A 22127-nucleotide genomic window follows, 5' to 3' on the forward strand; every position below is an offset into this window, starting at 1 on the left:
ACAGGTGCAGACCGTAGGAGGCTGTAGGCAAGCTCAACCTGGGGGGGGGGGGGGGGGGGGGGGGGGCTATGTACAATCTGGAGCTTCTGAAGACGAGGGCCACGAGACCCGCTCACCTCGCTGTCGTCTGAACCGACTCAGGTGGAGCGTAGGCGGGCAGCAGGTCTGCCGGGCGCTGAGCCACGGAGCTGGGTCTGGTTTAACCCCGTGGCTCAGCGCCGCGCTCCATCTAGTGTCTGTTCTGATGGTACCGACCCGTGACCCGGCTGGAAGCATTGTCTAATAAAACTACAGAGAACCTGACTGGAATCTCTGTGTGTGTGTGTGTGTGTGTGTGTGTGTGTGTGTGTGTGTGTGTGTGTGTGTGTGTGTGTGTGTGTGTGTGTGTGTGTGTGACCTATTTTTTACCATTTTATTGACAATATCTTTGATTTGTGATCTGTGATGGGTGAGAAGCTCGGTCATCAGGAGGGGCTCGGAGTAGACCCGCTGCTCCGCCACATCGAGAGGAGCCAGTTGAGGTGGCTCGGGCATCTGGTCAGGATGCCTCCTGGACCTCCCTGGTGAGGTTTTCTGGGCACGTCCAACCAGGAGGAGACCTAAAGGTAGACCCAGGACACGGTGGAGGGACTATGTCTCTCACCTGGCCAGGGAACACCTTGGGATTCCCCCGGAGGAGCTGGCCCAAGTGGCTGGGGAGAGGGAAGTCTGGGCCTCTCGCCTTAGGCTACTGCCCCTGCGACCCGACTCCGGATAAGTGGATGAAAATGGATGGATGGATGGATTATCTGTGATTTAATTTGTTCTAAAGGAGTTTCCATATGATGGGCAGCTTGGCAACAAGTCTCGTAACAATACTGCCATGCCTAAGACAATCATCTGGATTTCTGTGGCTGGGGGACCACTGTTTCTCTCCCGCAGACGGGTGTCCTCGTGTTGTTCACACACACAGATGCTTGAAGGGTTCTGGTGTCGACTGGATACAGAACCAACTAAAGTTCACGTTTGTTTCCAGTAAAAATCCCCTGAGCTGGTCCACCGTGTTTGTACGACCTCCTGCTCAGCACACAAAGGCTCTTCAGTGTGTGTGTGTGTGTGTGTGTGTGTGTGTGTGTGCGCGCGTGTGTGTGTGTGTGTGTGTGTGTGTGTGCGTGTGTGTGTGCGTGTGTGCGTGTGCGTGCGCATGCGCGTGCGTGCGTGCGTGTGTGTGTGTTTTCCAGGCTCTACTACTTTTGTCGGTGCTGTGCAATATCATCTGTTGTGGTTCAAAATCAAAAAGAAAGAAGTCTGAGAAGCAAGTGATGATGTCATCAGCTTTGTTCAGTGTTCATGTGTTTCATCACTTGTGTAGTCGCAGAAGGTAGAGAATAAACTGTCGGTATTTCCATCTGCTGAGTCTGGACTCTCTGTTACGAAGGTGGAACAGGAGCATCTTCACAGGATCATACTCTCCACAGAAGGTGCCATTTCATGCTGCTGTGGTGGAGTCGGGGCCCGAACAAGGCTCTGAAACCACAAACTCGTTCTGTTAGCGTACCTGACGTTCCTGTACGTAGGAGTTTGGGTAGCAGAGACAAAGCTCAGGAAACAAAAAGGTTAGAATAGAGCGCATCAGCTGTTTTTTACATTTTTCTGAAGAAATGGCCTCTAGAGTAAATTGATCAGTGAATCGATGTAACCTGCTGGGTTCCTTCTACAGGAAACCTTGAATGAACTGAGCGGTACCGGAACGTCTACTTGGTGACGTGCTCTGAGACATTTCCGGAATCTTCATTTCTTCTGTTTTGGTGGAAAACTGAGTGTGATGAATTATGAAGCTGCAGCGCTGAGCTGTGGTTTGTTGTTGCATTACTGGTATGTTGTCAGTAGATGGCGCTACGAGCTTTAACTTCCCAACCAACCACAAGCCTGAATACCAGATTTTAACAGGAAACTGAGCTTTCACACGTGTAAAACCACTGGAACGTCTCTATTTTACTTTACAAAGGCAGACGGGTCTTTTCTTATTGATTTACCTTTCCACTTTCATTTATAAAGCCCTTTGAACATTACAGCCACCCAAAGTGCTGCACACAAAGCATAAAGCAGTCACATCATAAAAACGTGTACAACAAAGACGAGTTGAAACCATTAAAACAGACCATGATATAAAATCAGAGAACCAAAGAGGAAGGGGGATGACGGAGTAATGCTTTTCCCCTCAAAGGCCATGGAGAAGAAGTGTTTTCAGCGGAGACTTGGACTACAAGTGAGGGCGCCAGCCCAACCTGAAGGGGTAGTGAGTTCTACAGGGCACAGATAGAAAAAGCCTTCCAACGCGAGTCCTCAAACGTGTCTTAGGGACGGTGAGGAGGAGCTGATCTGCAGACCTAAGAGCACAAGAAGGCTGGTAGAAATGGAGGAGTTTGCTCAGAGATGGAGGGGCCTGACTGTTCAAAGATTCAAATGTAGGAAGCAGAATTTTGAAACTGATTCTGAGTTGAACGGACAGCCAGTGCAGCAAGTTAAGAACGGGTGTGATGTGCTGTCTTCTGCCAGCTTCGATCAGAAACCTTCTGCTGAAGTTTGGACAGAGCAGCTTTACTGATGCCATCTAAACAGGAATTGGAGTAGTCCAGTCGGGATGTGATGAGGGTGTGAATCACCGACTCTAGAAGGCGGACACTCAGGGTGGACTTTGATTTAGAAAATTGACTTAGGTGGTAGAAGCAGGACTTCACTGTGCTGTTGACCTAGCGTCCATCTTCAGAACCAGGTCTACTTTTACTCCCAGGTTTGAAGCAGAGGAAGTTACATGAGGAGAAAGAGAGTGGAGGTCAGGTGACTGGGTCGCTATAGCAGTGTCCAATGAGCTCTGATTTAGAGTCATTCAGATGGAAGAAGTTCTCAGCCAACCATTCCTTCACGTCATGGAGACGATCAAACAGGTTTAGTGGAGTCCGTGAGTTTAGGTGAAAAATAGATTCGGCAGTCGTCTGCAAATAGATGGTATGAAATAGCATGCTGTCTGAGAATGGCTCCTAAAGGCAGAATATAGAGGGAGAACAGTAACGGGCCGAGAATGGAACCTTGAGGGACCCCAGGGATGGGAGCCCGACTGGGATGAGTAGTCGTCCAGCATGACCCTAAAGGTCCTGTTAGAAAAGTACGACCAGAACCAGTCAAGGGCCAAACCTGAGATGCCAGTCCAAGTGTGCAGTCTGGAGATCAGGATGTTATGATCGATGGTATCAAAGGCTGCTGACCGATCCTGACGTACCAGAACCACATGGGACCCTCAATCCAAAGCCATAAAGATGTCGTTAAACATTCGTACACAAGCAGTTTCTGTGCTATGATGTTGTCTGAGACCAGACGGGGAAATGTCCGTTACCTGATGGTCATTTAGACGTATTACCTGTTCATGCACGACCTTTTCAACTACCTTTTGGTCAGAGATTTGAGAAAATAGTGAGACTTCTGAAAATATAACTAAAACTTTACACGAGTTCAGCAGAATGTGTCACTCAGTATTTCCCAGGATCACAGCAGCAGTGTTTTCAGGTTTCATTCATGTCTTCTGCTTTTTACAGGTAGATGTAATGTTATGTTGGCAGTAATATTTGTCACACGCAGCCTCGCAACATTTAGTGTCACAAAGGTGCACGGGTGTAACAGGGATGAGATGTTTTTAGCCTTCAGGCGATGTCTTATCAGCGCTTCTGAGACCAAAATACCTGTAACCTCTGACCTGCTGGGGTTGCTGTTTAATGGCTGCTGTCAGTATTTAGTTACTCATCATGTTGCTCCTACCCTTTGGTCAGATGTTTGTCTTTTCCCTTAGGTCTGGAACATTTGGTCAATAAATAACTTCATAAGAAAAGATAATTTCACCACATCTTTTTGAAGTGTTTACCCAGCTGACGGCTCGTTGCCTCCTGTTTAAACAAGTTTATCCAGCCAGTATCAGCAGCGTTCTTCAGTTAAGTCGGTTCTTCTGTTAGTCGTCTCTCTGTTCTAAGAGGTTTGAGCGGCTGTAATAGTTATGTACTTATTTTAGGCATTAATGAAACAGACATCTACTTTTCATGCCTCTTGTTATTTAGATGGAACATCTTGTTATTTATCTAATCTAATCTGATTGGTTCCCATTTTGATCCAAACATTCTGTGGTCGAATGCGAGATGTTAGTTGGTCACGTGTATTCTGTAACTCGTCTCACGTTGATGATGACTATAGGCCATACAGGGAAATGTCTTTTGTTCCAGAGGGTTTGTCCTAAAAGCACGCTGCAACTCTGCAGCTGATAACCTTTATATTACAGTCACATCTTCATATGCACATGTATACAATATATGATATCCACAAGCATGTGAGGGTGTTTCACTTGCTAACAGGCACCAGAGTTTTACATTCTTATGAACGCATTAACTTCAGCCATTGCAAGCTCCGTGTAGGGAAAGCTGCCCAACTTGTTGTTCTGACTATCCTTGCTTCCTCATCGATTCTTCCTACCGCAGCGCGTTACCACTGTTTCACTCAAGCTTACAGGGTAGTAACACGCTTATTAAGCACGGTTTCTCTTAAATAGCTGCTATAACTCAAAAACACAACTGTAGTTGGAACACCGGCTTTTAGCCACGCCCCCTGCTGCGTCCATCTGCTCTTGTCTCGTTTCCAGGCGAGGCGCTGCTCATCTCAAACAAGGCCAATGAATGCAAGTCAACGGGCCAAAAGCTAGTTTCTACTCCGCTCTGCCTTACGCCCTGGATCACACATGCTGTCCTTAAACGTAAATGAATAATGATGGGTGTTTCGACCACACCAGTCACGTACTTTGAAATTTATAAGCTTGTAAAAGTTCTTAATTAGCAAGACTACAAATGAGACGTTGGTACGTTGCACATGCAACCCATCGCCCCAGAGTCTCCTCCCCCTAGCGTAGCTGCTACTCACCACATGACCAGATTCATGGTGGTTCTTTCCTCCTGTGGGAAGTTTGCTGAACTTACAGTCCTTTTCCCTCAGTTCTCCCCGTGTCTGGTTCGATAACGTCACTTTCATGAGGCGCATTTGTAGTCCTGGACTTATTTTCACACAAAACCTAAAATAGCGTTTCCCCCGTTCGAAAACAAGCACTTTCATGGTATCAAAATGTTTCTTTAAAATTCACGGACATCATATGTGAAGTCCATGGCAGAAAACAAGCAGAATGAGAAAGTAGCGTTTTAGCCCCGTTGACTTGAATTCATTTGTTTGTTCTTCCGGGGACCCAAGGTCCGGAAGTAGATGGGCGTGGCTTAGGCTCCCTATTGTTAAGGGACATGCCCTTATTTATATAAGTGGCTCAAACGGCAGGGTATAGCAGTTTGAACATGATTGGCTTGTCTGCGGGAAGTGTGGCATACTAATTTGGTTTGATAACCTCAACGTCACCCCAGTATCGTGACCTTCATAACCTTCTCAATGGCTGCACTGGGACTGGGAGGTCAGGGTTCAAATCCAGTCTTGTCATACCAAAAATGGGACCCAATGCCTCCCAACTTGACACCTGGCTTTAAGGGGTTGGTCTGGGGGGTTGAACCACCAAACAGTTCCTGATCGTGGCCGTGTCTGCAGCCCCCACTCCCCACAGCGATGGGTCTAATGTAATTTCACCAGTGTGTGATGATGACTAATGGGACTTTACTTTTTAACACATGGCCATCAACTTGTGCCAGAAGGCACGTCACTTTTCAAAATGTCTTCAGAATTTTTCTAGTTATTATATTTATTCTTTCAGTGAAAAGAAATATACTCTAGTTCTTTAATAATAATTCTTTCTTAGATACTGATATATGACATTTATTAGGAAAAATAAAGGACTAATAATTAAGGTTGTCTTTTTAAACATTCACTTATTCACGCTTAAAAGAGCATCCTTAAACCAAGATTGCCTAACCCTAACCCTAACCTTTCCACTAGCATTCCAGATACCAGATATTTCCAATGGCTTTCCCATTTGACTTGCTTATGGCAAAAACATCGGTGTCTCATGGGCTCAGTGTGAGCACATGAAAAAGGTATTTGTTTGGAAAGTTCCCATATGAAATATTTAGAACGTTTTTGTTGTTCCTGAAAGGCCGGCAAGGCGACATTTTTCACCCTCAGGTTTAAAGTGTTGAATGTGAGAAGCACGAGCTCCTTTAAGTGCTACAACAGCTTGCCCTACACACTGTTGTTGGGACACGTGACTCGAGCTGCGCTGATCTGTTTTGACAAGCAGCAGGGAGGGAAGTGAGAAGGAGGCAGACCGGAGCATCACGACAAGCAGGACTCGCCGTTCTTTCATCTGCGCGTCTCCTGAACTCCAACAGCCGCTGTCAGCGCTCCAGGGCCGCTCCGGGTCCCCCCAGCAGCCGCCGTTACCCGGGTTTGCGTCGGGCCGTCGCTTGGAAAAGTTTTGATAAGGACCACAAAGGAAGCGGTCGCTGGTGGCGCTTTAAACCGCTCAGTGGAAAAACACGAGCAAAGTGAAGCGGACGCGTTTGACGCTTTTGTGTGAACGTCCTCGTCGTGGCGACGCTTCCCAAACTCAACAGCTGTTGCTGCTACAGCCGCGGTTAGCTCAGCCCAAGCTGACGGGTTTACGGTACTGACGAGTGGAGACACCGACATGAAGCGCGACCTAACCATGATCCCGGTGCTGGAGGGTCACACGAGCCGAGAGAGGAGCGAGTTAGCTAGTTAGACAACTCGTGAGAAGGGTGACAGCTCGGTTACTAGAGGCTCTAGCTAGCAGCTACATTTGTGTTTGTTAGCTGGACAATAATGGATGCGTACAGGAGCATGCTAACAAAGCCTGGCTTTGTTGTTGGATAGGAAAGGGGAGGGAGGGGGGGGGGCAGTTCACGCGCAGGGCTCACAGCTGATTTTGTTGTTTAGCTAATAAATACAGCAGGGGGAGGGGGAGGGGCGTCCGGAAACCGTCAAGCCTGTGTGACCCTGAAGATCAGCAGATGACCCTGGACAGCATGAAGGCCGAGCGAGGTAACACACACACACACACACACACACACACACACCTATTCATACATACACCCCCCCCCCCCCCCACACACACACACACCTATACATACACCTATTCATACATACACACACACACACACACCTATACATACACCTATTCATACATACACACACACACACACACCTATACATACACCTATTCATACATACACACACACACACACACACCTATACATACACACACACACACACACACACACCTATACATACCCACCCACACACACACACCTATACATACCCACCCACCCACACACACACACCTATACACACACACACACACCCCTATACATACATACACACTTACACACACACACACAAGAGTTGTGTGACACAACGAATCGATGATGCAATTCGTTGCCAACGCTTTTAGTAATCGATTTTCATCGAATTTATCGATTCGTTGTTGCAGCCCTACTATACATACATACATACATACATGCACACACACACACACCTATACATACATACATACATACATACATACATACATGCACACACACACACACCTATACATACATACATACATAAATACATACATGCACACACACACACCTATACATACATACATACATAAATACATACATGCACACACACACACCTATACATACATACATACATGCACACACACACACCTATACATACATACATACATACATACATACATACATACACACACACACACACACACCTATACATACATACATACATACATACACACACACACACCTATACATACATACATACATACACACACACACACCTATACATACATACATACTTACATACATACATACACACACACACACCTATACATACATACATACATACATACACACACACACACCTATACATACATACATACATACACACACACACACACCTATACATACATACATACACACACACACACACACCTATACATACATACATACTTACATACATACATACATACACACACACACACCTATACATACATACATACATACACACACACACACCTATACATACATACATACATACATACATACACACACACACACCTATACATACATACATACTTACATACACACACACACACCTATACATACATACATACATACACACACACACACCTATACATACATACATACTTACATACATACATACACACACACACACCTATACATACATACATACATACATACACACACACACACCTATACACACATACATACATACACACACACACACACCTATACATACATACATACATACATACACACACACACACCTATACATACATACATACATACACACACACACACACCTATACATACATACATACATACTTACATACATACATACACACACACCTATACATACATACATACACACACCTATACATACATACATACACACACCTATACATACATACATACATACACACACACCTATACATACATACATACACACACACCTATACATACATACATACATACACACACCTATACATACATGCATACACACACACACACACACACACATACACACACCTATACATACATACATACACTCACCTATACATGCATACATACACACACCTATACATACATACACACACCTATACATACATACATACACACACCTATACATACATACATACACACACCTATACATACATACACACACCTATACATACATACATACACACACCTATACATACATACACACACCTATACATACATACACACACCTATACATACATACACACACCTATACATACATACACACACCTATACATACATACACACACCTATACATACATACATACATACACACACCTATACATGCATACATACACACACCTATACATGCATACATACACACACCTATACATGCATACATACACACACCTATACATGCATACATACACACACCTATACATGCATACATACACACACCTATACATGCATACATACACACACCTATACATGCATACATACACACACACACACTCACACACATACACACACACACACACTCACACACATACACACACACACACACTCACACACATACACACACCTATACATGCATACATACACACACCTATACATACATACATACACACACCTATACATACATACATACATACATGCATACACACACCTATACACATATACATACATACACACACCTATACATACATACATACATACATACACACACACACACACACACACACCTAAACATACATACACACACACACCTAAACATACATACACACACACACACACACACCTAAACATACATACACACACACACACACACACACACCTAAACATACATACATACATACACACACACACACACACACACACACACACACACACACACACCTATACATACATACACACACACACACACACACACACCTATACATACATACATACACACACACACACACACCTATACATACATACATACACACACACACACACACACACACACACACACACACACACACCTATACATACATACACACACACCTATACATACATACACACACACCTATACATACATACACACACACACACACACACACACACACACACACACACACACACACCTATACATACACACACACACCTATACATACACACACACACACACACACACACACACACACACACACACACACACACACACACACACACACACACACACACACACCTATACATACACACACACACACACACACACACCTATACATACACACACACACACACACACACACACACCTATACATACACACACACACACACACACACACACACCTATACATACACACACACACACACACACACACCTATACATACATACACACACACACACACACACCTATACATACATACACACACACACACACACACCTATACATACATACACACACACACACACACACCTATACATACATACATACACACACACACACACACACACACACACACCTATACATACATACACACACACCTATACATACATACATACACACACACACACACACACCTATACACACATACACACACACACACACACACCTATACATACATACATACACACACACACACACCTATACATACATACCAGGCACGGGTGGGGGGTGTGGGTGGGGGAGGGTGCTTGAGACCCTGCCCCTTTTGTCCGAAGTGCCCTTTTACCGGTGTTCGTCAGATTTTACCGTACAAAACTGTTATACTGTGATACAAATCGGGCACTAGGACCGTGCGGAGGCAGCCGCCTCAAGCTGAAGCCTATTTTCCCTTAGACCCGCCTACAAGCTCACTGATTGGCTCTGCCGCATCATACTAACGTGTGATTGGTTGTCCTTGCTGTCGCTCTACCTTGTAGCCATGGAGACGACAGACCGGTGTTTTCCCTGCTGACAGGAGTCTGCATTCATCTACCTGGTTTTTTTTCTGCCTGCTTCACGTCAGCTGGATGGATTTTAATATCAGAGCTTTTGTTTACGTGTGTTTGAGTCCGTGGCTAGTGTGTGTGGAGCAGTCAGGTAGCTGCATGTCTGGGACAGAAAATGAGACGAGAGAGAGACTTCTCCTGAAGTGTTGAAGAAACTCACAAAGAATCACGGATGTGTCTCACTCTAGATTCTCCGGGTCATAACTTCTGAATTACTAATCGAATAAAAATACTTCAAACGGGTTCTAAAAGTACATAAAACGAGCTTTCCAACGAGGTATTACATGATGTAATTCATGTTACTCCAAAAATCACTATTAGTGGGAAACCAGCTTTGCAGCGTCACAGAAAGAAACGGAGCGAACCGCGACGGGACAGCGAGAACCGAAGGGAGGAGACAGTCTGATCATTTCATCAGCAGCTTTTATAAAGTTATGGAAACAAACGTCACAAATAAAATCCACCTGGTTGGTCAGGTGTCCCAGAAGGCTGTTTCTGTAGATGGTGACATGAGGAGGGACAGATTAAAGTCACACTGGTTTTTATTTGAACACACAACTGTTTACTAAATGATTCAGCTTCATTCCAGCATTATTTATACGTACAATAAATATTTATTTAGCTGAAAATATCATTTTATCAGTGCAGAATTTTATTAGTTGGCTTTTTGTAATGAAATGTTTAGATTTAACCTTTTATCTGCTTATTGATCTTCATAATGCTGGTAGAAATGAAGCCACAGCTGTGAAGTAGCCCATGAGTGTTATTTGATGATACCTAGTATTTATTTTACTGTATCCCGTTCTCTGGACCGGAGCGTAGACCTGTGGTCACAGACAGGCTGCAGTCATTAAACTGGTTAACATGAGGTCAGGGGTCACACTGTTTTCTGAGGGTTTGCAACACAGTTCTGAGTTTAAATACCGGTAGTTCTTTTGACATAGTTTGCTCGAGTCATTTTGAAGTTCCTGTTTAGTAATAAATGTAAAGAAAATTCAAATCTGTTTATTTTTTTCATTTAAGCTGCAGTTTTACAGACTTTAATAAACATAAACACAAATACAAACCAGACACTGAAAGCTGAGGGTGTCCTGAAAAAAGGAGCAGAGTTACAAACATTTTACACTTATATTACAATTTTAAAGCCATAAAACAAAAAAAAAAACACTTGTTATATTTATGGTCATAAGAGGGTTAACCGTGATGAATATTCCGCCTCCCACAAAGAGATGGTAAAAGTGAATGTGAGCATAATTATATACGTTTTATTACTTTATTATGTATTTTTTATTATTGACTATTACTCCAAAGAGTTCAGATGAAGGCAACTGGACTTCTTTGGTTTCTTTAAAACGTTTCACTTCTCCTCTGAGGAGCTTTGTCAGTTCTAACTGGAATATGGGAGAGTCAAGCTCATAAGCTGTAGCTGTCTGTTGTTATTTAAAGAGCAGAAACTACTCTGAGTACCCCGCCTCTCCATCTCCTGATGAGTCGTTAGCCTCTATTGATGGTGAGTCATCGTGTTGATTAGATGCAGGAAGGTGTGACCTAGACTGAAACTGAATGAGATAAAAAAAAAGTTCTAATCTTTTAAACAACGCTGTTGGTCCTCTTGGTCCTTGTTCTGGTTTTCTAAAACCCGGTGTTAAAAACCTTGGTGTGTTTTTAGCGGTTCTTTTAATCTTTACAGACAGGTGAGTGCAGTGGTCCAATCAGGTTTTATCATTTAAGGCAGATAGCAAAGGTGAAGCCATACCTTCCTGCTAATGTCCTCGAACATGTCATCCACCTGTTCGTGTCTTGCTGATTGGACGACTGCAACTCCCAGTATTCTGGCCTGGACCAGTCCTCCCCACACCGACTTCAGCTGGTCCAAAATGCAGCGGCTCGCTTGCTGACTGGAACCAGCAAGTGGGATCACATAACCCCGGTTCTGGCCTCTCTCCATTGGCTTCCTGTCTCTTACAGGATCCGTTTCAAAATTTTACTTTTTGTTTTTAAATCCCTTCATGGCCTGGCCCCATTTTACATCTCTGAGCTGCTGTCCGCTTACGTCCCTGCCAGAACCACGAGGTCCAGCTCTCAAGCTCGTTTAACAGTTCCAAAAACCCGCCACAAGACTCGCGGCGACAGAGCGTTCTCTGTGGTTGGGCCCAAACTGTGGAACAACCTACCTCTCAACATCAGGACCACACAGAGTCTAGAGCATTTTAAATCCCTTCTTAAGACGCAATTTTTTGATTTGGCTTTTATTGCAGGCTGACCTCAGCATCTTAATAGTTTTTAACAGTTTTTATCATAGACTGTGACTGTTGTGTGCTCATCTTATTTTAGGTTTTTATTGTTTTGTTGTATCTTGAACCTTTATCCGTTCTTTATTAACATTTCCAGTAGCACTAAGCATGCTAATGAAGTACATAAAATTCTGCTGATCATAGCTTCATTGTGGATATATTTATATATGTTCTTTTGATTAAGATGAGTGATATTAATACAAACTTAATGTTACTGAAATGTAGGAACATTTTTGTTCGTAAAATATCTAACTATAAATATCAGATGGGAAAGAGGGAACTATACAACACCAATTTAATCCATATTAAGTCACGCGACTCACGCCCATCTACTTCTGGACCACCGGTCCCCGGAAGAACGAAAAAATAAATGCAAGTCAACGGGGCTAATACCGCCCTTTTCTAATTCCGGTTGGTATGTTCCATGGATTTCACAAATGATGTCCGTGAATTTTAAAGATGCATTTTGATACCAAGAACGTGCTTATTTTTGAATGGGGGAAATATTATAATTTTAGGTGTGAAAATAAGTCCAGGACTACAAATGCGCTTCACCAAAGTGACGTCATCGAACCAGACGCGGAGAAAACCGAGGGAAAATGGCTGTAAGTTCAGCTAACTTCAAATCCTTCCTTCAGGAGGAAAGAACCACCATATATCTGGTCATGTGGTGAGTAGCAGCTACGCTAGGGGGGAGGAGATTCTCTGGTGATGTCATATATGCGACGTATTAACATCTGATTTGTAGTCATGCTAATTACGAATTTTTACAAGCTGATAAATCTCAAAGTACGTGACAGGCATGGTCGAAACACCTATCATTAGTTTTTAGTTAAATATTAGAACAACTTACTGTATGTGTGATCCAGGGCGTAAGGCAAGGCGGATGAGCAACAATAACTCTTTTAGCCCCGTTGAGTTGCTTTCATTTTTCCGTTCTTCCAGGGTCCCATGAGCCGACCAGAAAGGGAGGGGACTTGGGATCCCTATTGAGCCTTTTATAACAAGAGTCTAACATTTCAGCCTCATAATTTTGTTGGTTTATTTCATATTTTTAGCAGCAGACCACGGTCTCGTTTAACTTGAAACATGTCAGATGAAATATTCGATTAATCAGCAGATTCAATAGAAAATTCAGATACTAAAATATTCAATAGCTGCAGTCCAATTTTCAACCTTTAACAGAAAAACACACAAACAAGAAGACACAAAAATACAACCTGCACCAAACCGAGGTACGTCTCAGAAAGTAAAGATTCACAAATACAACATGGTGGACAAGTGAACGATCACTCATGAACTTGTTGGTTTTTTTTTTTATGTAAACCAAACTCGTACGTATTTTGCCTATGATTGACTGTATTTTGTTTACTTTCGTGATCTTAATTATTACAGAAAACTGCGTTTATAAATGCATCAAAAGGTCTGAGCCATATGTTCGTGTCCTACACGAATTTTTAAATAACACAGGTCTGATCTAAAAGAATAACCTCTATAAATCCATCTAGATGCACTCCGGTACTTCTGGACTCCAGACGAGTCCCGTTAGCATGACTGCAGCAACACTGCTAACCGTGTTAGCTCCGGTAAGGAAAAAACAAGTAATTTGGGAAAGCTACGACACACACACACACACACACACACACACACACTCCAACACACACACACTCCAACACACACACACACTCCAACACACACACACTCCAACACACACACACACTCACTCACACACGCACTCACACACACACACACACACACACTTCGACTCACACTCTCACACGCGCGCACACACACTCCAACACACACTCACACTCACACGCGCACACACACATACGCACACTCACACACACACACACACGCGCACACACACACACACACACACACACACACACACACACACACACACACACACACACACACACACACACACACATTTATAATCTAAAAGATGGTCCTGGATTAAGTGGAACAACGAGTCAAACTAATGAGTTAGTCCAGCATCAGGAAGATTAATTCTGGTAACCTGGTTGAATATTTCCAGAGTTATGAGTGTTTACACGCAGCGGTACAACTGGCAGCACATTAGTGTATTTATCTGAATAATATTGAATTATGTTGGCACTGATGATGGAGCTAAGACCAGCTGAGAAGTCGTCAGAGTAGAGCTCCTGGTGGAGCACAGAAATGTAAAATCAAATATAAAAGTAAACAAACTGAACCGCTTTTGGTTCTGAAGATGAACAGAATCCTCATTGATGTCCAAATCGGGTCGTGGGTCTTCTGAGTCAAATGGTCGAAAACATGTCTGCTCCTCCGGTAGTGATATCCAGCTAGCGGGGTTTGGTTGAACTACTCCGGTAATCCAATATCCGTTCTGGTCGCCGTATCCCAGAGGAAAAACAAATGTGAGCGACTAGCAGAGGCTTCAGAAGCTACATCTGGCACGTCGTTCTGCTACAACGCTAACGCAGAAACACCGGAGACGGGGTTGTTTACTACAGTGGTTTCAGCAGAGCTCCTTGTGAAACGTCACCAGCTGTCCAGGGCTCAGACCGGAGGTTGGGTTCTGGTTTTTCCCGCTCCGGTCGGAAACATCGGATTTTTTTAAATTCCAGCCGTGAAAATCCAAAAACCTTTTTCATCTGAGGTTTTATACGTCTCTACGCGTGCTGGTCAGAGGAGCGTTGCCTCTGGCCGATATCTTTAATGTACAGCCCTGAAATGACCATAAAAAATTCTTTATTTAAATAAAAAATGTTCTGTTTTTTATGTAGCGCCTTCTAGAGACGCACAGCCCCCCAAGGCACTGTACAACACTCAAGGCATTCACACGCTAGCTGCATCATAGCCACAGCTGCTCCAGGGGACATTGACTAAAGCCACTGGTCCTTCCGACCACCACCAGCAGGTGTGGGGGTGAAGTCTCGTGCCCAAGGGAATGAGTGACATAGACAGAGCCTGGGTTTGAACCAGCAACCTTCTGGTTACAGGAGGATAGGATCCAGCCCTGATGGCTGTTCGAGTCATCGACACATTTATTAAACAGAGACTGCTGTTTGTTCTAATATCACGTTTATTTGTTATTGATGCTTAAAATAAAGCATGCTTGTGTTTGGGTGAGTTGGGCCGGGCCCCTCGGCCCCACTTGCCTCCTGGTCCAGAAACCCAACATGGCAGCACCTGTAGGGCAGAGACGCTATGTTTAGATGATCCGGTCCAGTTCTGATTAAAAGACTGACGCCTAAGAAACTGGAACAGAATTAACATCTGGATTTCTGCAAGCACACACACACACACCCCACACACACACACACACACACACCACACACACACACACACACACGCGCGTACGTGTGCGTGTGCGCGCGTGTGTGTGTGTGTTGGAGTTTGTGTGCGTGCGTGTGTGTGTGTGTGTGTGTGTGCGTGTGTGTGTGTGTTGGAGTTTGTGTGTGTGTGTGTGACAGCGTTTACTGGTCCCAGTAAGAACAGCCATGGAGATGTCTGGACCAGCGGAGGAAACGTTTAGATGTGTGATTAACTTCTATTTCCCCACAAAGGCAGGTTTTATAATGAAATGTGTTGAAAATGTTTAACCCACCAGATCACTATGATGACATCATACAGGTGAATGAGCACAAAGCTGACCAGTATTTACTCTTTGTCACACAGCAGTTCTCTGTTGGTTCTGAGGTGACCTCAGAGCTGGTCATGCTGGAGCGACCCAGCCCGTTGCTGCTCTGTGTAATTGTGTTCGGGCCTGTTTGACGGGTCTTCCCTCATCCATCCAGGCTTACGCTGCTGCCCTCCTTCTGCCTTGCTTTCATTCAGACAGATTGGACTTCCAGATGCTACACTCACTGTCCACAGAACTCGAGGAACCAGAGCAGAACCAGTGCAAGCTTTAAAAAGCTGCTGAAACCTCAGCTGTTCAGGCTGGCTTTGGTGGACCTCCTGCTGATCCTTCCTCTCTACCAAATGTGCCTTTCTCTGGATCCAGCATTACCTTTTCTCTTTTTCCTCCTTTTTCACTTTAAAGATTTCCATTTTCCCCTTTCATCATTTACATGATTTAAATTGTTTTTTTTTACTTTATTTTTTACTCTTGTGAAGCTCCTCATGATTTTGATCTATATTTAAAAAGTGGGTTCTTCAGCGTTGGCGTTGTCTCCTCTCCTGCACTGATTTATCCCCACAAACAACCCCTTTGGTCATTCATTAGCTCTCCTGTTCTGTTTGTCAAAATGTTCCAACAAACAAACATCCATCCATCCTTATCCGCTTGTACAGACTCAGGTCGCGGGGGCAGCAGCCTAAGCCGAGACGCCCACTAGGCCGGCTGTTCCGGGGGGATCCCAAGGTGTTCCCTGGCCAGGTGAGTCCCTCCAGCATGCCCTGGGTCTACCTTTAGGTCTCCTCCTGCTGGGACGTGCCCAGTAAACCTCACCAGGAAGGCGTCCAGGAGGCATCCTGACCAGATGCCCGAGCCACCTCAACTGGCTCCTCTCCATGTGGAGGAGCAGCGGGTCTACTCTGAGCCCCTCCTGGATGACCGAGCTTCTCACCCTATCTCTAAGGGAGAGCCCAGCCACTCTTCGGAGAAAACTCATTCCAGCCGCTTGTATCCGTGGTCTCGTTCTTTCGGTCACTACCCAAAGCTCGTGACCATAGGTGAGGGTAGGTACGTAGAGCGACCGGTAAATCGAGAGCTTCTCCTTCTGACTCAGCTCTCTCTTCACCACGACAGACCGGCACAACGCCCTCATCACTGCAGATGCAGCACCAATCCGCCTATCGATCTCACGCTCCAGTTTTCCCTCACTCGTGAACAAGACCCCGAGATACTTAAACTCCTCCACTTGGGGCAGGACCTCGTCCCTGACCCGGAGAAGGCATTTACCCTTTTCTGACTCAAGACCATGGTCTCAGATTTAGAGGAGCTGATTCTCATCCCAGCTGCTTCACACTCGGCTGCGAACCGCTCCAGCGAAAGCTGAAGATCACGTTCTGATGAAGCCAACAAACGTGAATATTTTTGTGTGATGTTGGTGGTATGATGCATCAGATCAAAGCACTCACGAATCTGATGGGATCTTTTTTTGGATCAGCAGAAAGAAAAGACAAGCAGGCTCTGTCTTTGTTTTCTAGAACACTTAGTGCAACATTTTTCTGCTCCGTTTACAACTCGCTATAAAAACCGGACTGGCAGAGAGGTTCGAGTGCTGACTAAATGTTAAAACCGCTGCCCTGGGCGCCCTGACAGAGGCGAGGCCTGCCCAGCACAGGCACCACCGGTCTCTCTGACCACCACCAGCAGGCAGAAGGACCGGTGCCCAAGGACACAATGACTGCGACAGTCTGAGCAAGGCTCAAGCATGCAACCTTCTGAATACGGGGCGGACTCTGAACTGTATTTGAATATTTACTGTGTGAAGTGCCTTGAGACGGCTTGTCGTGATTTGGTGCTGTATAGATAAAATGAATTGAACTGAATTAACGCCTCTGCCACCGTTGACACATTACAAGGTCACGTGGGTGTGTTACGTTAGGAATTTGTTAGGAATTATTGCAAAAAAGGTGCAGCAAACGAGCGTTACACACACCTGTATTTTTAAGGCATTGCTTGATGGGGAAGGGGTTTGCTTTAAGATTTAGTTCATTTAAAGAGAAGCTTCTTCAGGAACTCCTACCCTGCCTTTAACTTCCTGAGCTACTTTAAACCACCTTAAATTCACCTGCATGTTGATTTAAAATAACTAAACAACAAAGATGTTTTCTGACGCAGATTCAGAGCCACCTTTCACAAGAAATACCACCGTTTATCTCCATGGAGTAAATGAACCACGCCAATTAAATCCTGTTATCACTGGTTGGACTGTAGGAAGACCAGTCTAACTGGAGTGTGTTGCTGGGCATCCAGTGTTCCCAGTTCGGCATCATTCTTGCGTAATGATGAGTGCTTTTATAAAAGGTCAGTGACACCACCCTGCAGTATCTATGTGCACGTGTTCTCACAAAAGCAGAGAATCTGGAGGAGACATTTGGCACTGCTGCTATTTATTACGACCCTCCGTTGACACACAGAAATAGCCTGGTTCTGACATGGTGCTGGCCCGGCTGAAGCTCAGGTAGCAGCGTATTTGATCACATTTCTCCTGCCAGCACTGCTGTGAGCCAACCAGTGATGTAATGGCTTTTTACGTCCTCCCGCCCCGTGGCTCCTCCCAGCCAACCAGCGGTAAGCTCTGCAGGAACAGGAAAAGCCATCTGGGCATGGTGACTTTTCTTGGTGGGGGGCGGGGGATGGGGGGTGTCAGCATCCCTTTGTTTTTCTGCTTCTCCACTTAATTTGTTTCTGTCGCTCTTTGGTGTCTGTAGTGCACTTCCTGCTCTGTCTTTGCTGCTACTGAGCTAAAATCATGGCCTTCTCTGAAGCTTTAGATTACTCATTCATATTCTTCTGCATCTAGTGAACAAAACGTGTGGATGAACAGTTGGTTCAGGTACGCTCTGCAGGCTGCCTTCCACTCACACTTTCAATCTTGGACATGACATAAGATTGGCGAAATGTGGGCCTTGTAAAGGTAAGAAAGCATGATCATGTTAGTTATGTCTGTAGCTGGGAAACCTGCTTTAGTCAAGTTTAGATGTGTCTTCCACTACATTTTCATGTTGTCCTTGTCTGCTGCCAAAATAACCTCTTGTCTTGTGCCGATCCCTAAGAAAACCGGTGTCAGCGGCACGTTGTCCAATCTCAGGCCTATTGCGTTGACATCACATTTAATGAAATGTTTTAAGAGAGTCGTCCTTAAATGCCTAAGAGAACAAGTTGTTTCCTTCCAAGATCCCCTCCAGTTTGCATATAGGAAGGGTGTGAGTGTGGACGATGCCCTTCTGTATCTGCTGGACATTATTTATAAACACCTTGAAAAAGCCAGCAGTTCAGTGCGACTTATGTTCTTTGATTTTTCTAGTGCTTTTAGTACCATCCAGCCCCATATTTTAGGAAATGCATTATTGGATTTTAAGCTGCACAGTTCCACCACTGCCTGGATTTTAGACTCTCTTAAACAGGCCTCAGTTTGTGAGGGTTGGGGGTAAGTGCTCGGACTTGATTTTTACGAACTCTGGTGCACCACAGGGGACGGCTTTATCACCTTTTTATTTACACTGTATACAGCTGCCTATAGGCACAGTTCACCATCTTGTCACCTGCAGAAGTTCTCCGATGACACTGCCCTACTGGGCCTGATCTCCCGGGGTGACGACCTGGCTTACAGGAAGGAAGTTAACTCCTTTGTTGGATGGTGTGATGCAAATTTTCTACAACTCAATGTTGGCAAAACACAAGAGCTGGTTATTGATTTTAGAAAGAAAAAACAAACATTCTCTCCAGTGGTCATCAAAGGCCAACCTGTAGAAACTGTGGAGACATATAAATATCTCGGGGTGTACCTCGACGATAAGTTAAACTGGAGAAGGAACAGTCATGCTGTTGTTAAAAAGGCCCAGTCCAGACAGTTTTTTCTTAGGAAGCTAAGGTCCTTTGATATAAGTAGGATGCTCTTGAATGTGTTTTATCAGGGGATCATGTCCAGTGTGTTGTTTTATGCTGTGTTGTGTTGGGGCAGGAGCCTCACTGCTGAGGACACAAACAGGATCAACAAAATGATCAAGAAATCTGGCTCAGTGGTTGGCAAGGCTTGGACTCATTTGACATGATCCTAAACAAAAGGATGAAGAGGAAACTTAAGACAGTTATGACTCTGGAGGATCACCCCTCCACCAGATTTTTAAGGATCTCGGGAGCTCTTTCAGTGGGCGAATGTGAACGCCCCGGTGCTCCACTGAACGTTTTAGGAACTCTTTTATTCCTGCTGCCGTGCATTTTTACAATGAGCATTTCATATGATTGTATATTTGATATTTTTATCATGATTGTGGCTTATAGCAGTGACCAGTGAATGTTTTATTGTGTGGATGTGCATGTTGTTTTTACTTGTCCAAGGCAATTCAATTTCCCCCTTGGGGATTAATAAAGACAACCTTGAACCTTATGTTGAACATAGAATGTTCTAGGTGATGTAACGAGAAGAAACATCTAGAAGATGTCCTCTTTAAGCCTAATTTATACAGAGGGGCAGACATGTTGCTCTTGGACTTCTCTGTCACCTGGGGAGAGTTCCTTGCCAGGACAACAAAGGATGTAGCTCTTTTCTTTGGTATTCTGCCACCATAACACTCATGTATCTGGTCCGCGATGGTGTATTTACTCGTGTCTATATATGTCAAAGACTTCATTCTCCTCCACCTCTTCATGCGGTTGCTACCTCTAAACCCACGTTTCTCATCATTTCCATCCACGAATAAGACGTTAACCCTGTATTTTTGTACTTCTTCAGTCACGGGTGAATAAACGTTCATGTTTTCTGATTTTTTGCGAGGCGTTCTTCAATCTGTTCTGTGTCTGCCGCTAAATATAATTTAACTTTTTGACGGCGCTACAGCGGGGCTGTTGACAAATTTCCAGTAAGTAGCTTCCTGACCCGTCACAAGATTGTGGTCTCCGTCACTTTGGACAGATGTTAAAAAATTCGGGCATTTCTCCGTTACCCTCTGTGGGCCTGTCGGAGAACTTTTGCGTCATCGCATAATGGTGTTGCTTGTATCCACCAACGTAGATGGAGAGTTACAAATTAGGCCTTACTCATCTCGGCTCCTGTTCCTTCTCTCTTGTTACATATAACAGGCATCAGTTGCTGTTGCACCCATTGGCTGTTAAAATACTGGACAAACCCTCCATAGCATTCTGAAATGGGCAGTTCCCATCATCGCCATCTTGCCCGTGTCACACGTCTCGTCATGCCTACAGTCCAAAAATGGGCAGAGGTGGAACTCGGAGCAGAAATAGTGTGAGGATCTGACTCTGCCATTGTTCCTAGCTACAAGATAACCAAAGCTAACTGAGGTGTGCAGACATTTTTTTCCAGAAAAACTCGGTTGAGCGACTCAAATGTGAAGCACCAACCAACTGACCAAGCTGTGGAATTTCTGTGGTCTCCCTCAGAGAACTCTACAGGCTTCACCGCCGCCGCCGCCGAGGAATTCCGGTGGCTGACACGTACTCGCTGGACAAAGCCTTACAGTTCTTCAAAGTCGGTCAGGAGCTGGCTGGCTCCAACCGACTGGAAGATGACAACAACCTTGAAGAATACAATGAGGCTGGCTGCCATAGCCCTTCGTCCCTCCTGGAAAACACGGAGGTCGACGAGCCTCCCTCAGCAGGTTCCTCCTTGCCAGCAGTCAGAGCACTGCTCCTGGAGCTACCTG

The 22127-nt window shown here is 44.7% G+C and overlaps 1 protein-coding gene across 1 annotated transcript in view; it reads left to right on the forward strand.

Moving 5' to 3' along the window:
* Positions 1-6852: 6852 nt before the first annotated feature.
* The window catches only part of atosa (atos homolog A), a 55864-nt gene continuing 40589 nt past the window's right edge, over positions 6853-22127 (forward strand). Inside the window, exon 1 of the mRNA XM_054734486.2 lies at positions 6853-7008. Within this exon, the coding sequence (XP_054590461.1) occupies positions 6978-7008 (31 nt within the window). The 5' untranslated portion in view covers positions 6853-6977. The remainder of the gene's footprint in view (positions 7009-22127) is intronic.

Source organism: Nothobranchius furzeri, chromosome 9 (genome assembly GCF_043380555.1).
Source record: "Nothobranchius furzeri strain GRZ-AD chromosome 9, NfurGRZ-RIMD1, whole genome shotgun sequence".
Taxonomy (NCBI): domain Eukaryota; kingdom Metazoa; phylum Chordata; class Actinopteri; order Cyprinodontiformes; family Nothobranchiidae; genus Nothobranchius; species Nothobranchius furzeri.